The sequence below is a fragment of the Antechinus flavipes genome, chromosome 3, assembly GCF_016432865.1.
Source record: "Antechinus flavipes isolate AdamAnt ecotype Samford, QLD, Australia chromosome 3, AdamAnt_v2, whole genome shotgun sequence".
In the NCBI taxonomy this organism is placed as follows: domain Eukaryota; kingdom Metazoa; phylum Chordata; class Mammalia; order Dasyuromorphia; family Dasyuridae; genus Antechinus; species Antechinus flavipes.
In genome coordinates, this window is record NC_067400.1 from 422,135,819 (window position 1) to 422,157,121 (window position 21,303).

General features: G+C 32.6%; 1 protein-coding gene across 2 annotated transcripts in view; it reads right to left on the reverse strand.

The window, feature by feature from the left end:
- PPIG (peptidylprolyl isomerase G) overlaps positions 1-21,303 on the reverse strand; it is a 70,504-nt gene that overhangs the window by 32,160 nt on the left and 17,041 nt on the right. For both annotated transcript variants that reach the window (XM_051986205.1, XM_051986206.1), the window contains exons 2-4: positions 3,463-3,523; positions 2,540-2,695; positions 1,761-1,835 (exon numbers count right to left, since the gene is read on the reverse strand). In XM_051986205.1, coding sequence (XP_051842165.1) covers positions 1,761-1,835; positions 2,540-2,600 — 136 coding nt within the window. In that variant the 5' untranslated portion in view covers positions 2,601-2,695; positions 3,463-3,523. The remainder of the gene's footprint in view (positions 1-1,760; positions 1,836-2,539; positions 2,696-3,462; positions 3,524-21,303) is intronic.

The following is a 21,303-nucleotide window of genomic DNA, read 5'->3' on the forward strand; positions in this document are numbered from 1 at the left end:
ATGTACACACACACACACACACACACACACACACACACACACACACACACACACAGTTTCCATGTACTATTTTAAAACTCCTATTTTTTTTTATTACTAAAGGCCATTCCATTGTTTTTCTCTTCAATGAAATATGAATATGTAACTATCTCAGTGGAATATAAGCCTAGATAATACAACTTTTAACCAATTTCCAACATTAATGAACTATTCAAGTAGTGTAATATTTAGTTCTTCAACTGAACAAAAAATATTCTTAACTTTTTAAAAGACAATATCATAATTGCTTTTAAACCCAGGACTTACAAAAGTAAATGATCAACCTTTTTTTAAAATCTTCCCTCAAGATTTAAAAAAACAAACAAACCAGATTTAAACAATTATGAACTATGTAATTCATATGATTTGAATTAGGAAAAAGCATGATTTTTTTGATTTGAGATTTATTATGCTCTCTCAATGTGTGACTTATTTCTTGATCTCCTTTTCTATATCATTAAGCCCATCACAAACTTCAGGTATACCTTAAGCTTTGTCCCTTAGTGATATCATTAGTTCTCATAGGCTTAATTATCATGATAATTCATATTTTTTAGTCTATATAACCAACCTCCTATTGGATTTCCATAGGCATCTCAAAACTCATCATTTCTAAAATAAAAACTCTTTCCTCACAATTGTCTCTTCTAAATTGCCCTATTTCTGTCAAGAGTGGCATTCATTCAACTTCACATCCTTAAAAGTCTTGTTCTAGTTCTCACTGTTTCTCCTTACTATCCTCTTACCCCTATATCCAATAAACTACCCAAGCTTATTGATTCTATCTCCCCTACATAAATCAAATCTGTCTTCTCTCTGCTTACAAAAACAATAACTGTTCAGGCCCTCATCATGCCCCCAATCAATGCATTAGTCTCCTAATTAGTCTCTTTATCCCAAGCTTATCTCCATTTTAATTCATCTTTCAGCTGGCTATCAAAGTAATCTTCCTAAAGCAAAGATTTAACTGTCATTCTTACTTCAAAAAAATTCCAGTGATTTAGAAATCATACATTAGTCACTCAGCTCAATCAGAACTTTCTACATGAAACTTTTCCTGATTCTTCCTCACCCCTAACTGTTAATGATTCCTAACCAATTATCACTGTATATCTACCAGTACATACTTATATGTTGTATCTTTAGAAAGAATTTAAGCTCCCTGATATGATAGCAGGGATTGTTTTTATATCATGGACTATTGGGACTATGCTTGATGCACTGTTAAGTGCTGATTGAATAATTGATGTTGGTTTTAGAATATGTGATCTTTCTTTTTCCAATAAGGAAGTGATTCAGGGCAATTCCCATAGACTTGTGATGGAGAAAGCCATTCGCATTCAGAGGGAGGACTATGGAGACTGAATGTGGATCACAACATAGCATTTTCATCTTTTTTGCTATTGTTGTTTGCTTGCTTGCTTGCTTGTCTGGTCTCCCCCTCCCCCCTTTTTGACCTGAAAATACGTTTAGAAGAATTGCATGTTTAACCTATATTGGATTGCTTGTTGTCTAGAAGAGGGGCAAGGGGAAGGAGGAAGAAAAAATCTGGAACACAAGATTTACTTTCTGATTCTTCAATTATATTTCAAACATATTTCCTGAAAGATGAATTGTCAAGCTATGAATCTGATATACTGGAATAAGAAATCCTCAAACATAGCAAAAAATAGTCACTATAAAATTTGACTTCATAGAGCAGGAAAAAAATATTTACAAACCTGTACAAAGACACCGGAAATTCTCACATGTTTTGGGGCACACATCAGAAAATAATTCAAAGACAACTCTTCCAGCTGAAAAAGAGAACATGTAATTTAAAATAGGGGCAGCTAGACAGTGCAGTAAATAAGAGTGCTGGGCCTGTAGTCAGAAAGATCCAACTTTCTGAGTTCAAATATGGCTTCAGAAAATTATGAGCTATGTGACTCTGGGCAAATCACTTAACCCAGTTTGCCTCTGTTTCCTCTTCTGTAAAAGGAAAAAGAAGAAGGAAATGGCAAACACTCTAGTTTTTCTGCCAAGAAAACTACATGTGGGGTCATGAAAAGTCAGACATGACTGAGAATGAGCAAATAACATAGTTTAAAATAGTTTTGTACATTATTTAAATACATAAATTAAAGATTGACCCTATGAATTTATCAGTACAGGAAGCTCCTAGATTAGTAAACCCCTTCTACCAAAATAGGTCAGTTTTTTTGTTTGCACAGTAATATATATATACACACACACACACACATACACATATCCCAAAAAAATCAGCCAGAAGATTCTATATTTCCATCTTTAAGAAGTAAATTTATAGTTTAAGAGGGGATTAGAGTTTAGGATTTTTAATGTCCACAGTGACAGAATCAAAAAGTTGATTGAGGTGTCTATTAATTGAGTCACTAAATAAGCTAAAGGTAATCTTTAGAAATGTTCTTTATTCATTTCAGAATTTTATTCAAGAATACTTTTCCCAATTCTAATTTATTAACCTTTGATATTTTCTTACCAGGTAGATTGTTTATGGCTATGTCAAAAAAACATCGAGGACGTTGAACCTTTATTCCCATGGTTTCAAATACTTCCAAACTACATTCAAAATACGGGTTTAAATAAACCTGTATTTAACCAGCAAAAATGTCTCAGCAACTTCTGTAGAAAAATTCTGGGGGAACAAACAGAATACACAGAAATTTTGAGGTAGTATTTACTTTAAAATGTTTTTCTGAAATGTAACAAGTTATTAATTTATATACTTCAAGGCTTCAAATAAATTTGTGATCTTAAAATAGGGGAACATGATACATTTTTTTCTTCTTATATATTAGGAATTCTAGTTGATTTATTGAAACCCTGGGTCCTGAATAGAATTTCCAACATATATTCTTAACATATGTTTGAAGAAGTTACTGAATTGAATAGTTATTAAGAAAATTCAATATATAAATTTATACAACTTTTATTATAATACTGCTTTCATGCCTCCTCACAGTACAAAAACAATCTTGGGTTCTACAAGGATCTAGAAGAAGAATATAAAGGATCTCATAGGTATCAAGTTGGAATGTCTTTGAGAACAATATGGACCATATATTCTTTCAGTTTTCCAAAGACTAACCTAGTTATATTCAGCAAAACTCTTCACTACATTGAATGCCAAGTGAAAAATATTATGACCAACAGCAATACTAAGTTATTGGGACTACAATCTGCACTGGTGAAAGGAGTATTCATCTGAATGCAATGACAAATCCTTGAAGATACATGTGTACCTTAATCATCTGATTCAATTAGAAGCTTTTAACATATTGATTCATGGTGATTCCAATTTTGCAAATGGAAAACTAAATTTTAAACCTCATCAGTGAAGTACAATTTATGCTCTAAACATGTTAAATTTAACAAATGGGTTAACAAAAAAATTAAACTTACCTTTAAACAAAGAAGAAAACAATCAAGGACAACTGATCAATTGATCCAATTCTATTTTTACCTAGAAAAAAAAAATCAGAAAGATAGGATTACTTGATAATAGATTTTGTGTGTGTGTGTGTGTGTGTGTGTGTGTGTGTATAAGTAAAATCCATCCATCATAAGAGTGCACAAAATGCTAGAAAATGGAGTCCACTGAACATGCATACATGCATTGCTATGTTTTGTTTTATTTTTAAATATATATATAGACAAGGATCTCATTTCAGTGAACATCAATAATATTATGTTCTAATAGGCTATTTCCATGCCTTAGCTGGCTGGAAGCTCATATTGATAATGTTTTATTGAAGTAGACACAAATTCTATAAAACAATAAGTTCACAATTCAGTTAGCCCCCCCCAAAAAATAATAATAATCTGACAAAGATGTCATTTGGTCTAATTTTACTCTGATGCCTCACTGTAGGATATGGGGTAACCTTCAGTTCTCAGAGGTTACACCAGCAGAAAACAATAGGCTAAAAACAAAGCTAAAAACGTTCTGAGTATGGGTCTAACCCATTTTTTTGCTATCTGAGGATAAGTAAGTTAAGTTCACAGTGACTCAATAGATAATAAATTTTTCAGGCACAGTAATTATTAAAGCTCATATGCACTAGGAAAAAGCAACAATTACATATATCTATGAAATTAGAGATCCTAGAAGTATTAATGTCTTTTTAATAAAGTATATATACATGACACACCAAATATCTATATAATATGAACTATTTCTAAGAGAACTTGTCATGCTTGTTTTCCAAGTGCTTGCTTTTCACTTTTTCACTTTCATAGTACAAAGTAGATTGTTTCTTGACTATAAGTACTCACCAATAGTAAGGCTAAAAAATGACATAAGTAATTAAGACAAAGACAATGTGTAAAATGCTTATTTTTTTTTTTTTTCAAATACATAAAATGCAAACTGGTAGTTCAGAAAGTAACTAAGGGTGCTTGTCTCTTAGTTACCAAGAATAATCCCAGATTTCCATATAGAACTGTTGCCCCAAACTATCAACTGATTTGGAATGAGCTTTTAAAAAGCATTAGGGAGCTGGGGAAGAGAAAGAAAAAAAGTAGAATGGAGAGTAGGACTATGTCTATTACAAATAACCAACACTATGAAAGATAAGTTAAATTGTGTTAAGTCTATCTCATTTCATAATCAAGAGTACTCATAGAAGGCTAAAGATAAACAAGAATTACATATATTCAGGCACCAAACATTTTTTAATGTCAAAAAAGTGTTTAAAAAGATAGCTCTCTCGTTACAGGGCAACTGGAAGGATATATTCACAAACAAATGTCTTGTTTAAAAAAAAAAAGGCATCATGAAAAATGAAAAATTTAAAAGACAAAAAAATCCGTTCTATGTATCTAAATAAAGTTTTTCCAGATAACTCTGGCAGCAGACTTGAATTTTTAACAAGATTTACAGGTAATATAATACTGTATAGTTCCTCAAAATTTTATCAGATTCAAGCTACAAATAAATCTATTGCTTCTCTATTAAAACTACACACTTCCAAAACATGCCCAGTAAAAATGAACTGGGAACAAAGTGAATATACCCAGAATCAAATTCTGTTTCCTCCCTTCCCCCAAAGCAATTGATGTTGAGTGATTTAGTCAGGGTCACATGGCTAACTAGCAGGTGTTAAATTAGTGTTAATCTGAGACCAAATTTGAACTCAGGTTCTCCTGACTCTACAGCTACCCCTCCTCCCCCCATCAATTCTGGGGGAGTTCAACACACAATAGTTTGTGGCCAGAAAATTCTTTGCTCTGGGATCCTCCAAATAAGCTATTTCATATTGCATATAATTTAACTTATAGAATCTAGAAATCAAAGCACCCATCATCTGCAATTTCTGTCCTTTTATCTCAAAATTATTTTTATAACAAAAAACCAATAACATTTTTTCAGCTTTATTTTTCCACACAATGTTTCCATGCTTTGTAAATATGTTAGAACATGACAGCTATTCTTGCTTTCCTTCCTCTTAATTTCCATACTTATTTGCTTATATATTATTTTTCAAAAAGAACTGAGTAGGTTTTGGCTTAAAGGCTGCAGAATGGTAATTGGATTTATAAACAGTTTTCAGAGAAAAAAGCATAGGAGAAAATATTATTTAAGGGAACATGAACTTACTTTTTTAATTAGGGAGTGGGAGCTGGAGATTAACTGGACCTTTCTCATCTCTCCTCTCCATCTCCTCACCTCCTTCCATCTGTAGTTACTATATCAAGCTTTTCCTAAAGTAATATTGTCAATTTTCTTTAACATGATACAGGTAACAAGATTTCCCACAATCACTATGCAAAAATTGGTTTCCTAATGCCTCCAAGAAAAAAGTTGGCCCCGATCTTCTACAAATAAGAACATGTCTGTCTACCTTTTCAATCTTCAACTATTCTAGCCATATTTATGCCATGTGTTTTCATGCTTTTCTTCCTTTTTGTCCATCGTACTGAGCATCTCTCTTACATATAAATCATAGCAGTCACTTTGGGCCTCTAATTCCTCATTTGCAAAATGCAGAAACTGGCTTAGATGAGGCTTAGATGGTTCCTTCTAGCTCTAAATTTGTGATCCTATAGTCCTTAATATTATTATTATAGAAAAGAATCACCCTTTTTTTCATTAGAAAGCTTGGAGTCATTAAAGATACTATAATTTGGTGCCTCTTCAATTCTCTACCCAGCTGGCTGTCCACCTGTAAAATCTGTTCAAGAAATATAGAATGAAGGGGGCAGCTATAAATGACACAGTGGATAGAGCACTAGCCGAGTTCAAATCCAGGCTCAGATAGTTAACGCTAGCTGTGCTGACCCTAGGCTTAACTCACCTCCAAGTGCCTCCCCTCCAAAAAAAAAAAAAGATTGATCCACATATAAATGCAAATCATAAACTGGATAATAAGCATTCTTTGTTCACTTGGTTTTAATGGTATCAATAGAATAAACTTTTAGTAAGAATCTTACTTAGGAGCCCCGGAAACATTCTGGGGTCTAGTGCAATGAAAAACAATGGTATCCAGAAACAAAAGCAGCTGGAGAACCCTATCATCAAGAAGGAATCACTCTTCAGCCTTCAATATCCTCTAATAGACATCTTTGATCAGAATATTATTTTCCTATTGATTTTAATAACCACTGGGCTGAACAAAGTTATTTGTTTTTACATTTTTCAATAAACTATTAAGTACCTATCATGCTAAATATGAAATTAATAAACACTATAAATAAAACAACCCAAACTTCCAAGAAGCTTACATTCTAATGCAGAAGACATAAAAAAAGTATACAGAGAAGAGATGCAAATAAATACAAACTAGTTTGGGAAGGAAGGGCACTAGTAATTGGAAAATGTCAGCAAAGCTTTCATTTGAAATTTGGTGAGGTCATAATAAAAACATAGAGATGAAAGCTTAGAACAGAAAAGTCTTGGGATACACTTGGGATGCCATGGGTGGCACAATCTGAATAATCAACCAGGGAAGTAAAGTGAGAACTCAAAAAGGAAAGGACAGAACTTGGAGAAAATAGTGTCATGAAAACCTAGGGAGTTAAGAATATGTGGAGAAGATGGTCAACCAGTTGGTAATTTTGGAAAAAGTAGTTTCAGTTGAGTGATGAAGTCAAAAGCCAGGCTGCAAAAGATTGATGAAAGAAAATTAGTAGAAGTAGCTTGAATAGAGTTTTTCTAAGCAGTTTTGACTAAGAAATATAGGAAGGACACGGCTAGAAAGTATAGAACATTAATCTGAGGGGGTGGTAGAGTCAACTGGAGGCTTTTTCAAGCCATATTGGATGATTATTATACAAGTAGAGCAGTTACTTTTTTGGAAACCCTTTAGGAGCATTTTCTCTACACAGAATCAAATTAATTTTTGAAGTTCATAAACAAGAAATATGTTGATATCTCTTATCTTTTATATCTTTCAGTCAACATTTTGATGTCGTTCTCAAATACTCTAACTTTCCAGTTCATTATACTGAACCATCTAAATGTCCTGCAGACACTTTAAACTCAATGAATCTAAAATGGAATTCATTCTTTTTCCCTCCAAGTCATTCCCTCTTGTAAACTTCCTTATTATTGTTGAGGGCATCTATCATTTTTCTCATTATTCAGGGTCCCAACATCTTTACTTCACTACACAGTCTCTTTCAACTTCCTCCTGAAACCAATCCATTGGTAAGCCTGTTGATTTTTATCTTCTTTATATCTCTCATTTATACCCTTTTCTCTCTCCTGACATTGCCACTATCCTGATGCAAGTCCTCATCACCTCATGCCCAAATTACTGCAAAAGTTGCTAGTTAAGTCTGCCTACCATAAGTCTCTCCCTGCTCCACTGTCAAACTCAGATGTGGTCTTCCAAATAAAGTGATCTTCCTAAAGCAGACTTCTCTCACACTTCTACTTAGTAAATGCCAGTGGTTTCCTGTCATCTTCAGGATCAAACACAAAATCTTGTTTGTTATTCAAAGTCCTTTATAACTAACCATCCCCGCAACCCCAACTTTCTAATCTTTTTATACTTTACATCCCAACTCCATACTTTGCAACCTACTGATACTTTCTTGAACAAGAAATTCCATATCCAGATCCTGGTATTTTCACTGGTTTTCTCCCATTCCTAGAGTGCTTTCCCTCCTTAACCCTAATCTTCCATGTCCAGACTTGAGGAACTATTATAATGAACAAGGGGAACAAGAGGAAGGCTGAAATTCCTTCAGAGCTCAAGAAATTTCAACTGTTAAGAATTTAAGGAACTAGAAGCCTAAGTTACAGTGGCTTAGAAAGGGAGAGAGCCAGAGGTAGAGCCAAGCTGGAAGAAAACAAGACAGGGAGCTCCTATGCCACAGAATTCAACTACATTCAGAAAATATAACAAACCAAATCCTAGTGTGGCAATTAAAAGAAAAAGTCACAATGATTTTTCGATGAGTCAGCATAGGAAGACATAAGGAGAGATCTAAGGTAACAGAGGATGGGATCTGGAGAGGAAAGTAACAAAAGAAACACTCCAATACAGGGAGAGAGGCTGTTTGTCAGGGTAAAAGTAGTGCCCAGACACAGGACACTGTAACCTCATGCAAGAGAGAGGGGAAAGGTGCTAACTAGCAGTTTTGGTGCTCACTATTAAATTCTGAGTCAAATCCATAACAGACGAGAAGGGATTTGTGCTTAGAAATGGCAGTAACAGAAGTGAGCACTGGGTAATATACTAAGAGTACAATAAGTTCAAAAACAAGCAGCAGTGCAGAACTGGCAACAATTGGTAGACCTCAAGAGTAAACTAGTACCTAACTAGTACTTCAGCAACAATTTCTACCTAAATCTAAAGCCTACAGAAAAATAACCAGAGCAGAAATCCCAGATTAAAGGAAAACTTATAGTTTTGTCCTTCTAAACTAGCAGTTTCTCAGAAGTCTGATAGTGTGAATCCAGCAATAATTTACTGTTGCTCAGATCCAAACCCAGGCCAGGAATTTGCAGAGCTCAGCCTGAGAGTTAGTGATCAAACCCATTTAATAATACTGCAGATCCTCAGTCTAAGCCATCCTTGAAATACAGAAATCATACAACATTCAAAACCCCCAAGAAAATAGCAACAGGACCATCAGGGTGCTTTCCTCTGGAAGGTCTAGCCATAACATCATGTTTAAAGTCTGAAAGATCTGTCAATAAAAAGTTATTATAAAATAAAAACATAAATAAAAAGAAAAAAAATAAAGTCTGAAAGAAGTAGGCTAGAAGAATGAACAAAGCAAACTGAAAGAAAAATACAGTGCAAGCACAAATTAAACCTAGAATTCCTGCAAGAAACTCCCAAACAGGAGTTTTTAAAGCAGCTTTAAAAGTTTTATTAATAAGTGCTATGACTTACATGGAAATATATTAAAACTGATTATACCATGTACAACCCATAACATATTGTTTGCTTTCTTGGGGAGTGAAGAGGTAAAGGAGTGAAGAAGAAAAAAAAATTGGAACTCAAATCATACAAAAACAAATGCTGAAAACCATCTTACTATGTAATTGGGAAAATAATACACTATTAGGATAAAATTTTTAAAAATGAGAGTGCTAGAGGAAACTGGAAAAGAAATGAGAGCTAAGGACAAAAGAACTGGAAAGGGAATTAACAACTTGGTATAAGAGATAACAAACTCCCTGAAAACTAGAAAGAATTAAAAAAAAAGGCCAATAATTCCATGAGACTGCAAAAAATATTAAAATCATAAGGCTGGGGAAAAAATGTACCTCACAGTAAAAACTGATGGGAAAGATCAAGGAGGAAAAAAAGTATGCTGGATTCTATATATTGCCCACCACGCCTCTTTCCCTCCCTTCCCCCCAAGCCTAGCATTCTATTTCAAATCTTAATAGAAATCTGTTCAAATCACTTAGAAGCAGAAGGCAAAGCTAATATAGAAAAAGCTATACCAGTTACCTCTGGGAAAAAAAATAATCCCCCAAAAGAAATTTGTAAGAAATCAAATATAGCTAACATCCAGGGCATTTAACTTACATCCTCCTTGATGGCCAACTGTCAGTTTTTAGTGAATCACACAGTTAGAGCTGTTTTTAGTTCAGCAAAAGGTTTGTCCATATGATGAAGTTAAAATCTTTCACAATGCATTTCCCATTAATGTTTTCATAAAATGCATTCATGTTTCGTGGAGTGCTACACTTATTTCTAAGTTGGATAATATACTGTTCAGTGGCTTGTGAATAGGAGCATAGGAAGCAGATGGTGGAAACAATCCATGGCTAATTTTTGGCAAGAGATTCAAGAGCAAAGAATAACTGTGAAGAGTTGAAATGGCTAACTACTCAGTTGGAGTTATAAAGTAATATAAGAACATGGGTAAAAAGCCCCAAGAAAGGAATGCGGGATAGAAAGAATAGATTCCATTTGGAGCATGTTTTACTGACCTTAATTCATTACCTAATGAGAAATACAGGATTAGCAATCATGAAGGTGAATGGGATTAACTCACCTTATAAAATAGAAGAGGTTAACAGAATGGATTAGAAACTAGAAATCAACAATGTTGTTTATAAAAAATATTTGAAACAGAAATATACTCAAGTGTTTAAAATAGGAGCTAGAACAAAGTCTGTTATGTTTTAGTTAAAGTAAAAAAGTAGGAGTAACAATAAAGCTGTAAGAAAAATAATAACTAAATAGATTTAATAGGAAAGCTTCATTTTTTCTGAAAGGTACTGCAGACAAGATATTAATGTCAATATTAAATTTATGTACCAAACAACCTATCATCTAGATTCTTAAAGAAAAAGTTAAATAAGTTACAAAGAGTAATAGTAAAATTAAAATGGTAAGGAACCTTGATTTACCTCTCCTAGACCAAGATAAATCTAAACAACAATAACAACAAAATAAACAAGTAAAGGACCTGAAAATTTTAGAAAAATTAGATGTCTTCAAGCCTCTGAAGAATAGAAAGGAATGATATCTTCACAGAATCTGAATATATCAGGGTATAAAAACTTCATAAATGTACTACAAACCACAATGTAATAAATTATATTCAATTACATTAATTATATTCAATAAAAGGGCATTTGAACAAAGCTAAAAACGTAATCAGAAACTAGATAACTCAATCTTAAATAAACTGGTCAAATAACTAATCAGAGAAATATTTAATAGTTTCATTTTAGCTAATAACAATGAGAATGTACATCATAATTTTTAGAATGCAAAGCAGTACTTGTAAAAACTTAGAAAACCAACTTACCACCCTCCCCATTATCAAAATGAAAATAGTGAAAACCAAATAAGAGATTAACAAAACTTAACTAAAATATTCTAATAAATTAATAAACTTAGGAGCTAGGGAACTTGATCTTAAGAAAGAATAAAAGAAATCCAAGTTACCACTATTAGAAATGACTGACAAAATACAGCAAGAAGAGATAGAAAGATAAAGTCTATTTAAAGTAATTGTAGAAAATAAAATTTAAAACAATAGAAAAACATTAATTGTTCCTGGACAATACTACCTAAATTATTCCGATTCAGCATTAAAACACCAAAGGATTACTTTATATATTTTAAAAAATTCATTATGGAGAAACACAAGTTAAAAAAAAAAAAAAACAAAAAACCAAGGGAATTAATGTTAAAAAACATGGAAAGTAAATGAGCTTAGTAGTTAAGAGATCTCAAAGTACATTACAAAAATGTAATCCTCAAAACAATCTGATACTGGGTCAGAAACAGAAACTCATCAGTGGAAGAGAGAAGGTACAAAATACAGTGAAGCAAAGGAGCACAGAACCTAGTGTTTCACCAATCTGAGGATCTCAGTTTTAAGGGTAAGAACTCACTGTTCAGCAAAAGCTGGTAGGAAAACTGAAAAGAAAGAAGTCTGGCAGAAATTAAGTTTAACCTCTATTCCCACTATGTACCAAGACAAGCTCTAAATGTGTACATGATTTAGACATAAAGGGGAAGAGAAGGCTGAAAAGAATAAGCATTTATACAGCAACTACTATGTGTAAGAAATGTATTTATTGAAATATAAACTCCTTTGATCTTCACAACAACCCTCGAAGGGGAGTGCTATTTATTATTCTCATTTTAAAGTTGAGGGAAATGAGGCAAACAGAGGGTTAAGTGATTTGTCTAAGGTTATGCAGCTAATAAATATCTAAGGCTGCAAATGAACACAAGCCTTCCAAATTCTGAGCTTAGTGCTCTACTGACTGCACTGCCTCTGATGAGGCACTGAATTACAGAATTATAGAATTATAGAAGCACTGAAGAAATTATTTACCTGATCCATTGATAGGAGGTAGTTTAATTCACAAACAAACAAGGAAATGGAAGAATGGAAGAATGAGGAGATACAATGATTTATTATGATTGTATAAAATTATGTTTGTACACATGCAAAAGCAATTCAAATAAAATTAGAAGAGAAGTTGAAAATTGGGGGCAGGGGAGGGGGGAAGCTGATACAAGTCTCATTTATAAGACATATAAGGAACTGATTAAAATGTATAATAAAAGCCATTCCCTAACTGAAAAATGTTCAAAGGATAAATCTGTGAATTGGTTGAACCAATTTGTGGAAAGTAATTTGGAACTACACAGAAAAAGTTAAACTATTTACCATTTGACTTACTGAAACCAGTACTAGGTCTATATCCTAAAGAGTTCAAAGAAAGATGTACCCCAAAATATTTATAATAGGTGTTACTTATGGTGGCCCAAACTAGAAAATGAGATGCTCAAAAACCGTGAAATGAAGTAAAATGTTATGGCATATTAATACAATACTATCATGCTATATTTAAAAAACAAACAAACAAACAAACAAAAAACCGCCAGGAAGGCTGCGAAAAACCTCCTAAGAATTGTCTGAATTAATGCTAAGAGAAGTGAGGAAAACCAGGGGAATAATTGCAATGATAATATTGTAAAAATAAAAACATTTTGAAAGATTTAGAAACTCTAATCAACAAAAAGACTAACTATAATTCCAAAGGACTCATAATGAAACAAGCTCCTTACCTCTAGATATAGAGGTCATTAACCTCTAAAAAAAGATTAGTCATGTGCATGTAAACAACCAAAGTGGGAATTTGTCTAGACATTTTTGCATCAACTCAAAAGAAAAAAAAATCATCAAAAAATATCAACAAGGAGTCAATATACTAAAGTTTATGGGATCGAGCTAAAGTGCTTATGAAAGGAAAGATTAACTACAACAAAAGAGTGGAAAGAATAAATCAATAAACTGGGTATGCAATTAAAAAAAAACCCAAACAACAAATCAAAAATTCTCAACTAAATAGTGAAGTTTAAAATTACAGAAGAGATGAATAAAAGCAAACGCAAAAGATATAATTAGAATTATATTGGTTTGGCTTTTTTTTTTTTGGGAGGGGGAAACCTAAAAAAATTAATAGCTAGCTAAACTAATTTTTTAAAAAAGCAAATTGTTTATATCAAAAATGAAAAAAAAGAGGATATACAGAAACGAATAAAGAAAGGAAATTACTGTAAAACATTTGTCCAGCTAATCCTAACAATACTGGTAAGATAGGATAAAATAGAAACTATCCAGATGAAAAGAAATAAATTATTTAAATAATTCAATATTATAAAAAGAAATTTAACAGGCTATAAATTAACTCCTAAAGATAAAACTCTAGAACCAGATAATTCACAAGTTCTTATAATAAACAGGGAAAAAAAGTCTTCCAATCTCTTTATATGATACAAAAACACACTTAATACCTAAATCAGGGAGAGACAAAACAAAGAAAAAAAAAACCCTACATACCATTACCTCTAACAATAATACAAAATTTAAAAATTAAATATTATACACTGTGACTAGGTTGCATTTATATAGTATAGTTTTAATTGAAGAAAGACTATAAACGTGGTAAACCATGTTAATATAAATAAAAACAATTTTATTAATGAATTAGATTTTCACAAAATATAACACATATCTCTTTAAACTCTAGTAATCAGAATACAAATGACTGAATTTTAAATTTATCTAGTGACATTAAAATACAAGAGTAAACATTACATAAATTGTAGAAAAGTTAGAGGTTTTTTCAAGGACATCAGGGATAAAAGCTGGTTTCTGAGATTAATGAGCAACAATAATGACATGCTTAAAAAAGTTAACCCAGGGCAGAAGAAAATCGGCTACCTGCTATTTAATCTAGTGATGTTTCAAGCCTAAAATTTCAAGCCTAAAAACCTACCTCCAGAAAGTGTAGAGAGTAGAGAGAACGACTCTGTGAGTTCTACCCAGAGAACTATGGGTATGGATTTGCCCACAAAGTTACAACTAGATCATTTATCAATTCTATCTCTAAGCCATAAAATTAGCATATAAGTGACATGAAGCATCTGATCTTTAACTTTTCCCTATAAATTTTCTTTCTTGCTCCTGAATCTTTGCTAACATTTTTTTGGAATTTAGTCCACTTTAATATGCGTTACAATTATAATAAACTTTGTCCTTGACTTGGAGAAGGAGCTGAGCCTGCAAATTTCTTTTGAGACTACTCACAACACCAGTCTGGAACCACAACCTTTTTGGGGTCCCCCTTGAGTCCCAACAATAAGAAAAATAAAGGAATTAGGATAGACTGCAGATTAAATAATAATGACAATAACTAAGATTTATATCATAGTTTAAAGTTTTCAAAATATTTTATATAAGTATGTCATTTTATCCTTTCAACAACCTTAGGTGATGAGTGCTATTATCTTCATTTTACAAAATGTGATGTACACCATAGTATATCATACTATCTAATATGTACTATGTAGTAATGTAGTATATATACACCATAGCATATGGTGTACTTAAAAAAATGCAAGAAAGTGAACTGAACAAATTAACTGAAATAATAGTTTAGAGCAGTTTAGGAGAACAAAATGTAAGCCACATAAACAATAAACATTCCTGTGAATAAAAAGCTAACAAAACCCAATAAAAAAAACTAGGAGAAATCCCATTCAAAATGTCTACAGAAGTTATAAAACTTTTGGGAATTTATTTTCTATAATTCACCCAGAGTCTATATAAATCTAAGTGTAAAACACTTTTGCAAAAAGAAACATCTAAATAACTGGAGAAATATTAGCTGCTCATGGGTGTATGTATGCGTGTGTGTGTGTGTGTGTGTGTGTGTGTGTATATATATATATATATATATATATATGATATTGCCTAAGATTCCTCATTTAATGCTATACCAAATTCCCAAAAGAATAAAGCAGAGAAAAAAAATTATTCCCTCCCTTTCCAACTCCTCCCTCCCCACACCTCATTTTCTGACTCTCAATATCCTTTTTTCCCCTGACCTAGATGTAAAAAGAAATTTAAATTTCTTAAAATTTTGAGTTCCAAATTCTCTCCTTCCCTAGAGAGTAAACAATTTGATATAGATGCACATCATGCACATATTTTTTAAAAGTTCAAAACTGTTAACATTGTGTTCTTGGGACTAGTGATTTAAATAAAATATCCTAATATAACAAAAGCTGTAAACAACTGGAAAGAGCCATAAAAATACTATGTGCATAATATGGCTGTTTTAAGACTACTGTTTGATAATAAACACTAAAAATATGATATATTAGAAAGAGCTGTGAATTTTACCAGTATTCACATTTTTAGGTTTTACCTGACACCACAAATATGAGTTGCCCCAATATTGCTTTTTTCAAGGACAGAGATAGGGAATGTACTTGTGATTTCAATGGAATATGGAACTCACTATGAGGAAACTCCCTCTACACCTATGCAGACTGATGCCCTTAGCAGCAACTTACAACCTTAGTTTAAGAGCAGTTGTCCTTAACCGGGGATCCACAACTTAATCTACAAGCCTTAAAAAATATAATTTTGATAATTATATTTCAAAATAATTTTTTTCTTCTGCCATCCTATGCATTTCTTTTTCTTAAAAAACAAAACAAAACAAAACAAAACAAAAAACATCCTGAAAAGGGGTTTATGGCACCAAAAGTTTTAAGAACCATCCTTGGCTGGCAGAGCTTTCTTTAAATTTTTTCCATCCCAACCCGTTTTTACCCGCCTTGAATCTGAGCAGAGATGTTTATGGCAGTATTCCTGCATGTATGGTGCAAAGTTTTCAATTAATATGTTCAGGGCCAAGGCTATACAGTCAAGTCCTAAGAGGCAACATAGGCAAACAATGCCAGAAACACCTCAGATTCATTTGACTTTGTATTAATTTTTGGTTGCTATATTTAGAAACCTTTTATTGTTGCCAAATTTTTTGCCACCCTTCACATTCAATGACATGACCTCCAAACCTCAATGGGACCACAACCCACAATTTAAGAACCTTTGGCCTAGAGTATGAAAGGTTAAAGTGATTTGCCCCCCAAGTCACAAAGTCAGTATGAGTCATAAGAACATGAACTTATTTTCCAGGCAAGCTTCCTATGCACTATGTGACATGCTGCTTTTCATTCCTAGACCTCAAAAAGGATTTAAAAAATAAAATGAGCTGTTGAAAGAAAAAATGAGAGGTGATACAAGCAAGCCATGACAATTTTCAGATGCAGAAATTAAAATCATTTCTAGTCATATGAAAAAGTGGTCTAAATCATTACTGATCAGAGAAATGCAAATTAAGAAAACTGAGATACCATTAAATACCTCTCAGACTGGTTAAGATGACAGGAAAAGATAATAATAAATGTTGGAGAGGATGTGGGAAAACTGGGACACTAATACCTTGTTGGTGGAATTGTGAACTGATCCAACCATGGGGAGCAATTTAGAACTATGCCCAAAGTGCTATCAAACTGTGCATATCCCTTGATCATGTTTCTACTGGGTCTATATCCCAAAGAAATATTAAAGGAGGGAAAGGGACCCACATGTGCAAAAATGTTTCTGGCAGCCCTTTTTTGTAATTGGAAAGAACTGGAAACTGAGTGGATGTCCATCAGATGGAAAATGGCTGAATAAATTATGGTATATGAATGTTTAGAATATTATTGTTATGTAAGAAATAATAAGCAGGGTGATTTGAGAGAGACTTAAATGAACTAATGCTTGAGCAGAACCAGGAGATTATTATACATGGCTAGAGCAAGATTATACATAATACAATGATCAATTCTGATGGACATTACTCTTTTTTAACAATGAGATGATTCAGGCCAATTGCCATGTTCTTGTGATGGAGAGAGCCATCTGCACCTAGAGAGGACAGTGGGAACTGAATGTGGACCACAACATAGTATTTTCACTTTTTGTTATTATTGGCATGCATTTTGTTTTCTTTCTCTTTTTTCCCCTTTTGGATTTGGATTTTCTTGTGCAGCATATTTGTGGAAATGCATATAGAGGAAATATGTACATGTTTAATATATATACTGGATCACTTGTTGACTAAGGGGAGAGGGAAGAAGGTTAAAATTAGAACACAGGGTTTTGTAAAAGTGAATGTCAAAAATTATCTATATGTATATTTTTTTGAAAAAATTATCTATATATATATTTTGAAAATAAAAATTAAAAATATTTTTATAAGAAAAAAATTAACAACAAAAAAAGAATTACATTTGTCATCTACAGGAGGGATGGGGAAGAAAGGAGAGAAAAAAACTGAACACAAAGTTTTGCAAGGGTGAATCTTAAAAATTATCCATGCATATGTTTTTACAATAAAAACTTTTAATTAAAAAATTCAAATGTTATAGTTTAGATCCCAGATTACTGAGAGAACTTGTCAATAAAACTGGTAAATTTTTTTGCTAAAAACCAAAAACTTCCCCAGAGATTCTACTAAAAAGCTATTAGAAATAATACATAACTTTAGCAAAGTTGCAGGATACAAAATAAATCCACATAAATCCTCAGCATTTTCATACATCACCAACAAAATCCAACACTAAGATATACAAAGAGAAATTCCATTCAAAATAACTGTGGATAGCATAAAATATTTGGGAATCTATGTACCAAAGGAAAGTCAGGAATTATATGAGCAAAATTACAAAGCACTTTCCACACAAATAAAGTCATATTTAAATAAGTGGAAAAATATTAAGTGCTCTTGGATAGGCCGAGCATGTATAATAAAGATGACAATACTCATTAAACTAATCTATTTATTTAGTGCTATACCAATCAGACTCCCAAGAAACTATTTTAATGACCTAGAAAAAATAACAAAATTCATATGGAAGAACAAAAGGTTGAGGATTTCAAGGGAATGAAAAAAAAAAAAAAAATCAAATGAAGGTGGCCTAGCTGTACCTGATTTAAAACGGTATTATAAAGCAGCAGTCACCAAAACCATTTGGTATTGGCTAAGAAATGGATTAGTTGATCAGTGGAATCGGTTAGGTTCACAGGACAAAAAAAATCAATAACTATAGCAATCTAATGTTTGACAAACCCAAAGATCCCAATTTTTGGGATAAGAATTCATTATCTGTCAAAAACTGTTGGGAAAACTGGAAATTAATATGGCAGAAATTAGACATAAACCCACAATAACACCATATACCAAGATAAAAATGGGTCCATGATTTAGACATAAAGAACAAGATCAGAAATAAATTAGAGGAACATAGAATAGTTTACCTCTCAGACTTGTGGAGAATGAAGGAATTGGTGACCAAAGAAGAACTAGAGATCATTACTGATCACAAAATAGAAAATTTTGATTACATCAAATTAAAAAGCCTTTGTGCAAACAAAACTAATGCAAACAAGAGTAGAAGGAAAGCAACAAACTGGGAAAACATTTTTACAGTCAAAGGTTCTGATAAAGGCCTCATTTCCAAAATATACAGAGAATTGACTCTATAAGAAATCAAGCCATTCTCCAATTGATAAATGATCAAAGGATATGAACAGACAATTTTCAGATGAAGAAATTGAAACTATTTCTAATCATATGAAAAGATATTCCAAATCATTATTGATCAGAGAAATGCAAATTAAGACAACTCTGAGATACCACTACACACCTCTCAGATTGGCTAAGATGACAGGAAAAAGTAAAGATGAATATTGGAGGGGATGTGGGAAAACTGGGACATTGATGCATTGTTGGTGGAGTTGTGAACGAATCCAACCATTCTGGAGAGCAATCTGGAATTATGCCTAAAAAGTTATCAAACTGTGCATACCTTTGATCCAGCAGTGCTACTACTGGGCTTATACCCCAAAGAGATACTAAAGAAGGGAAAGGGACCTGTATGTGCCAAAATGTTTGTGGCAGCCCTGTTTGTAGTGGCTAGAAACTGGAAATTGAATGGATGCCCATCAATTGGAGAATGGCTGGGTAAATTGTGGTATATGAATGTTATGGAATATTATTGTTCTGTAAGAAATGACCTGCAGGATGAATACAGAGAGGCTTGGAGAGACTTATATGAACTGATGCTAAGTGAAATGAGCAGAACCAGGAGATCATTATATACTTCAACAACAATAATGTATGATGATGTAAGTGGATTTTTTCGACAAAGAGAAGATCTAATTCAGTTCCAGTTGATCAATGATGGACAGAAGCAGTTACACTCAAAGAAAGAATACTGGGAAATGTGTGTAAACTGTTTGCATTTTTGTTTTTCTTTCCAGGTTATCTTTATCTTCTGAATCCAATTCTTCCAGTGCAACAAGAGAACTGTTTGGTTCTGCACACATATATTGTATCTAGGATATATTATAACATATTTAACATGTATAAGACTGCTTGCCATCTAGGGGAGAGGGTGGAGGAAGGGAAGGGAAAAGTCGGAACAGAAATGAGTACAAGGGGGTAAAAAAAAAATTTACCCAGGCATATGTTCTGTCAATAAAAAGTTACAATTAAAACAAAAAAAAACAAAAAAAAACAAAAACAAACTTGGGGCAGCTAGGTGGCACAGTGAATAGAGCACCAGCCCTGAAATCAGGAGGACCTGAGTTCAAATCTGGTCTCAGACACTTAATACTCCCTAGCTATGTGACCTTGGGCAAATCCCTTAACCTCAACTGCCTCAGCAAAAAACCAAAAACTAAAACCAATAACTAACTAAATGAATAAATAAAAGAAAGTCATGAAAAGAGTCAATAACTTTGTAAAGTTATTTAGAAACCTTTTATTGTTGCCAAATTTTTTGCCACCCTTCACATTCAATGACATGACCTCCAAAAAATAAATAAACAGATAAATAATTGAAGGGGAAAAAAAACTTAAGAACTAGAATAGGCCAAATGATAAAAAGAAGCACATAAGTTCACTGAAGAACTCCTTAAAAAGCAGAAACAGCCAATGGAAAAGGCTCAAGATGAAAATAATTCTTTAAAAATTAGAATTGATCTAATGGACATGGCTCTTTTTAGGTGATTCAAGATAATTCTAATGGACTTTTGAAGGAGAGAGTCATCTGTATCCAGAGAGAGTGGGGACTGAATGTGGATTACAAAATAGTATTTTCACCTTTTTTATTGTTGTTTGCTTGCTTTTTACTTTCTTTCTCATTTTTCCTTTTTTGTTTTGATTTTTCTTGTGTAGCATAATTGTGGAAACATATACAGAAGTGCACATGTTTAATATATATTGGATTACTTGCTGTCTAAGGGAGTGGTGGAGAAAAGGGAGGAAGAAAAGAATTTGGAACACAATGTTTTGCAAGAGTGAGTGTTGAAAAACTATCTTTGCATGTATTTTGAAAATGAAAAGTTAAAAAAAATTAATCTACAAGGTCAAAAGAATTTAGAATTGGACAAGTAAAAGCTAATAACTCCATGAGACATCAAGAAATGATAAAACAAAAATCAGAAGGCTGAAAAAAACAGAAGAAAATGTAAAATATGTCAATGGAAAAAACAATTGACCTGGAAAATAGACTGAAAAGAGGTCATTTAAGAACCATTGGACTATTTGAAAGCCACAATCAAGGAAAAAAGCCTAGAAATTATATGTTTTATTTTTGTGTTATATTTTTATTATTTCTTTATTTCAATTTATAATAGCTTTTTATTTTTCAAAATACAAGAAAAATTAGTTTTCACTATTCACCCTTGTAAACCCTTATGTTCCAAATTTCCCCCCTCCCACAGAAAGCAAACAATGTAGATTAAACATTAGACATCATTCAAGAAATCATCAATAAAACTGCCTTAATATCCTAAAACTAGAGAAATAGAAATTGAAGACAATCCACCAATTACCTGCTGAAAGAGATCCCAAAATGAAAACTCCCAGGAATATTATAGACAAATCCCAGAGCT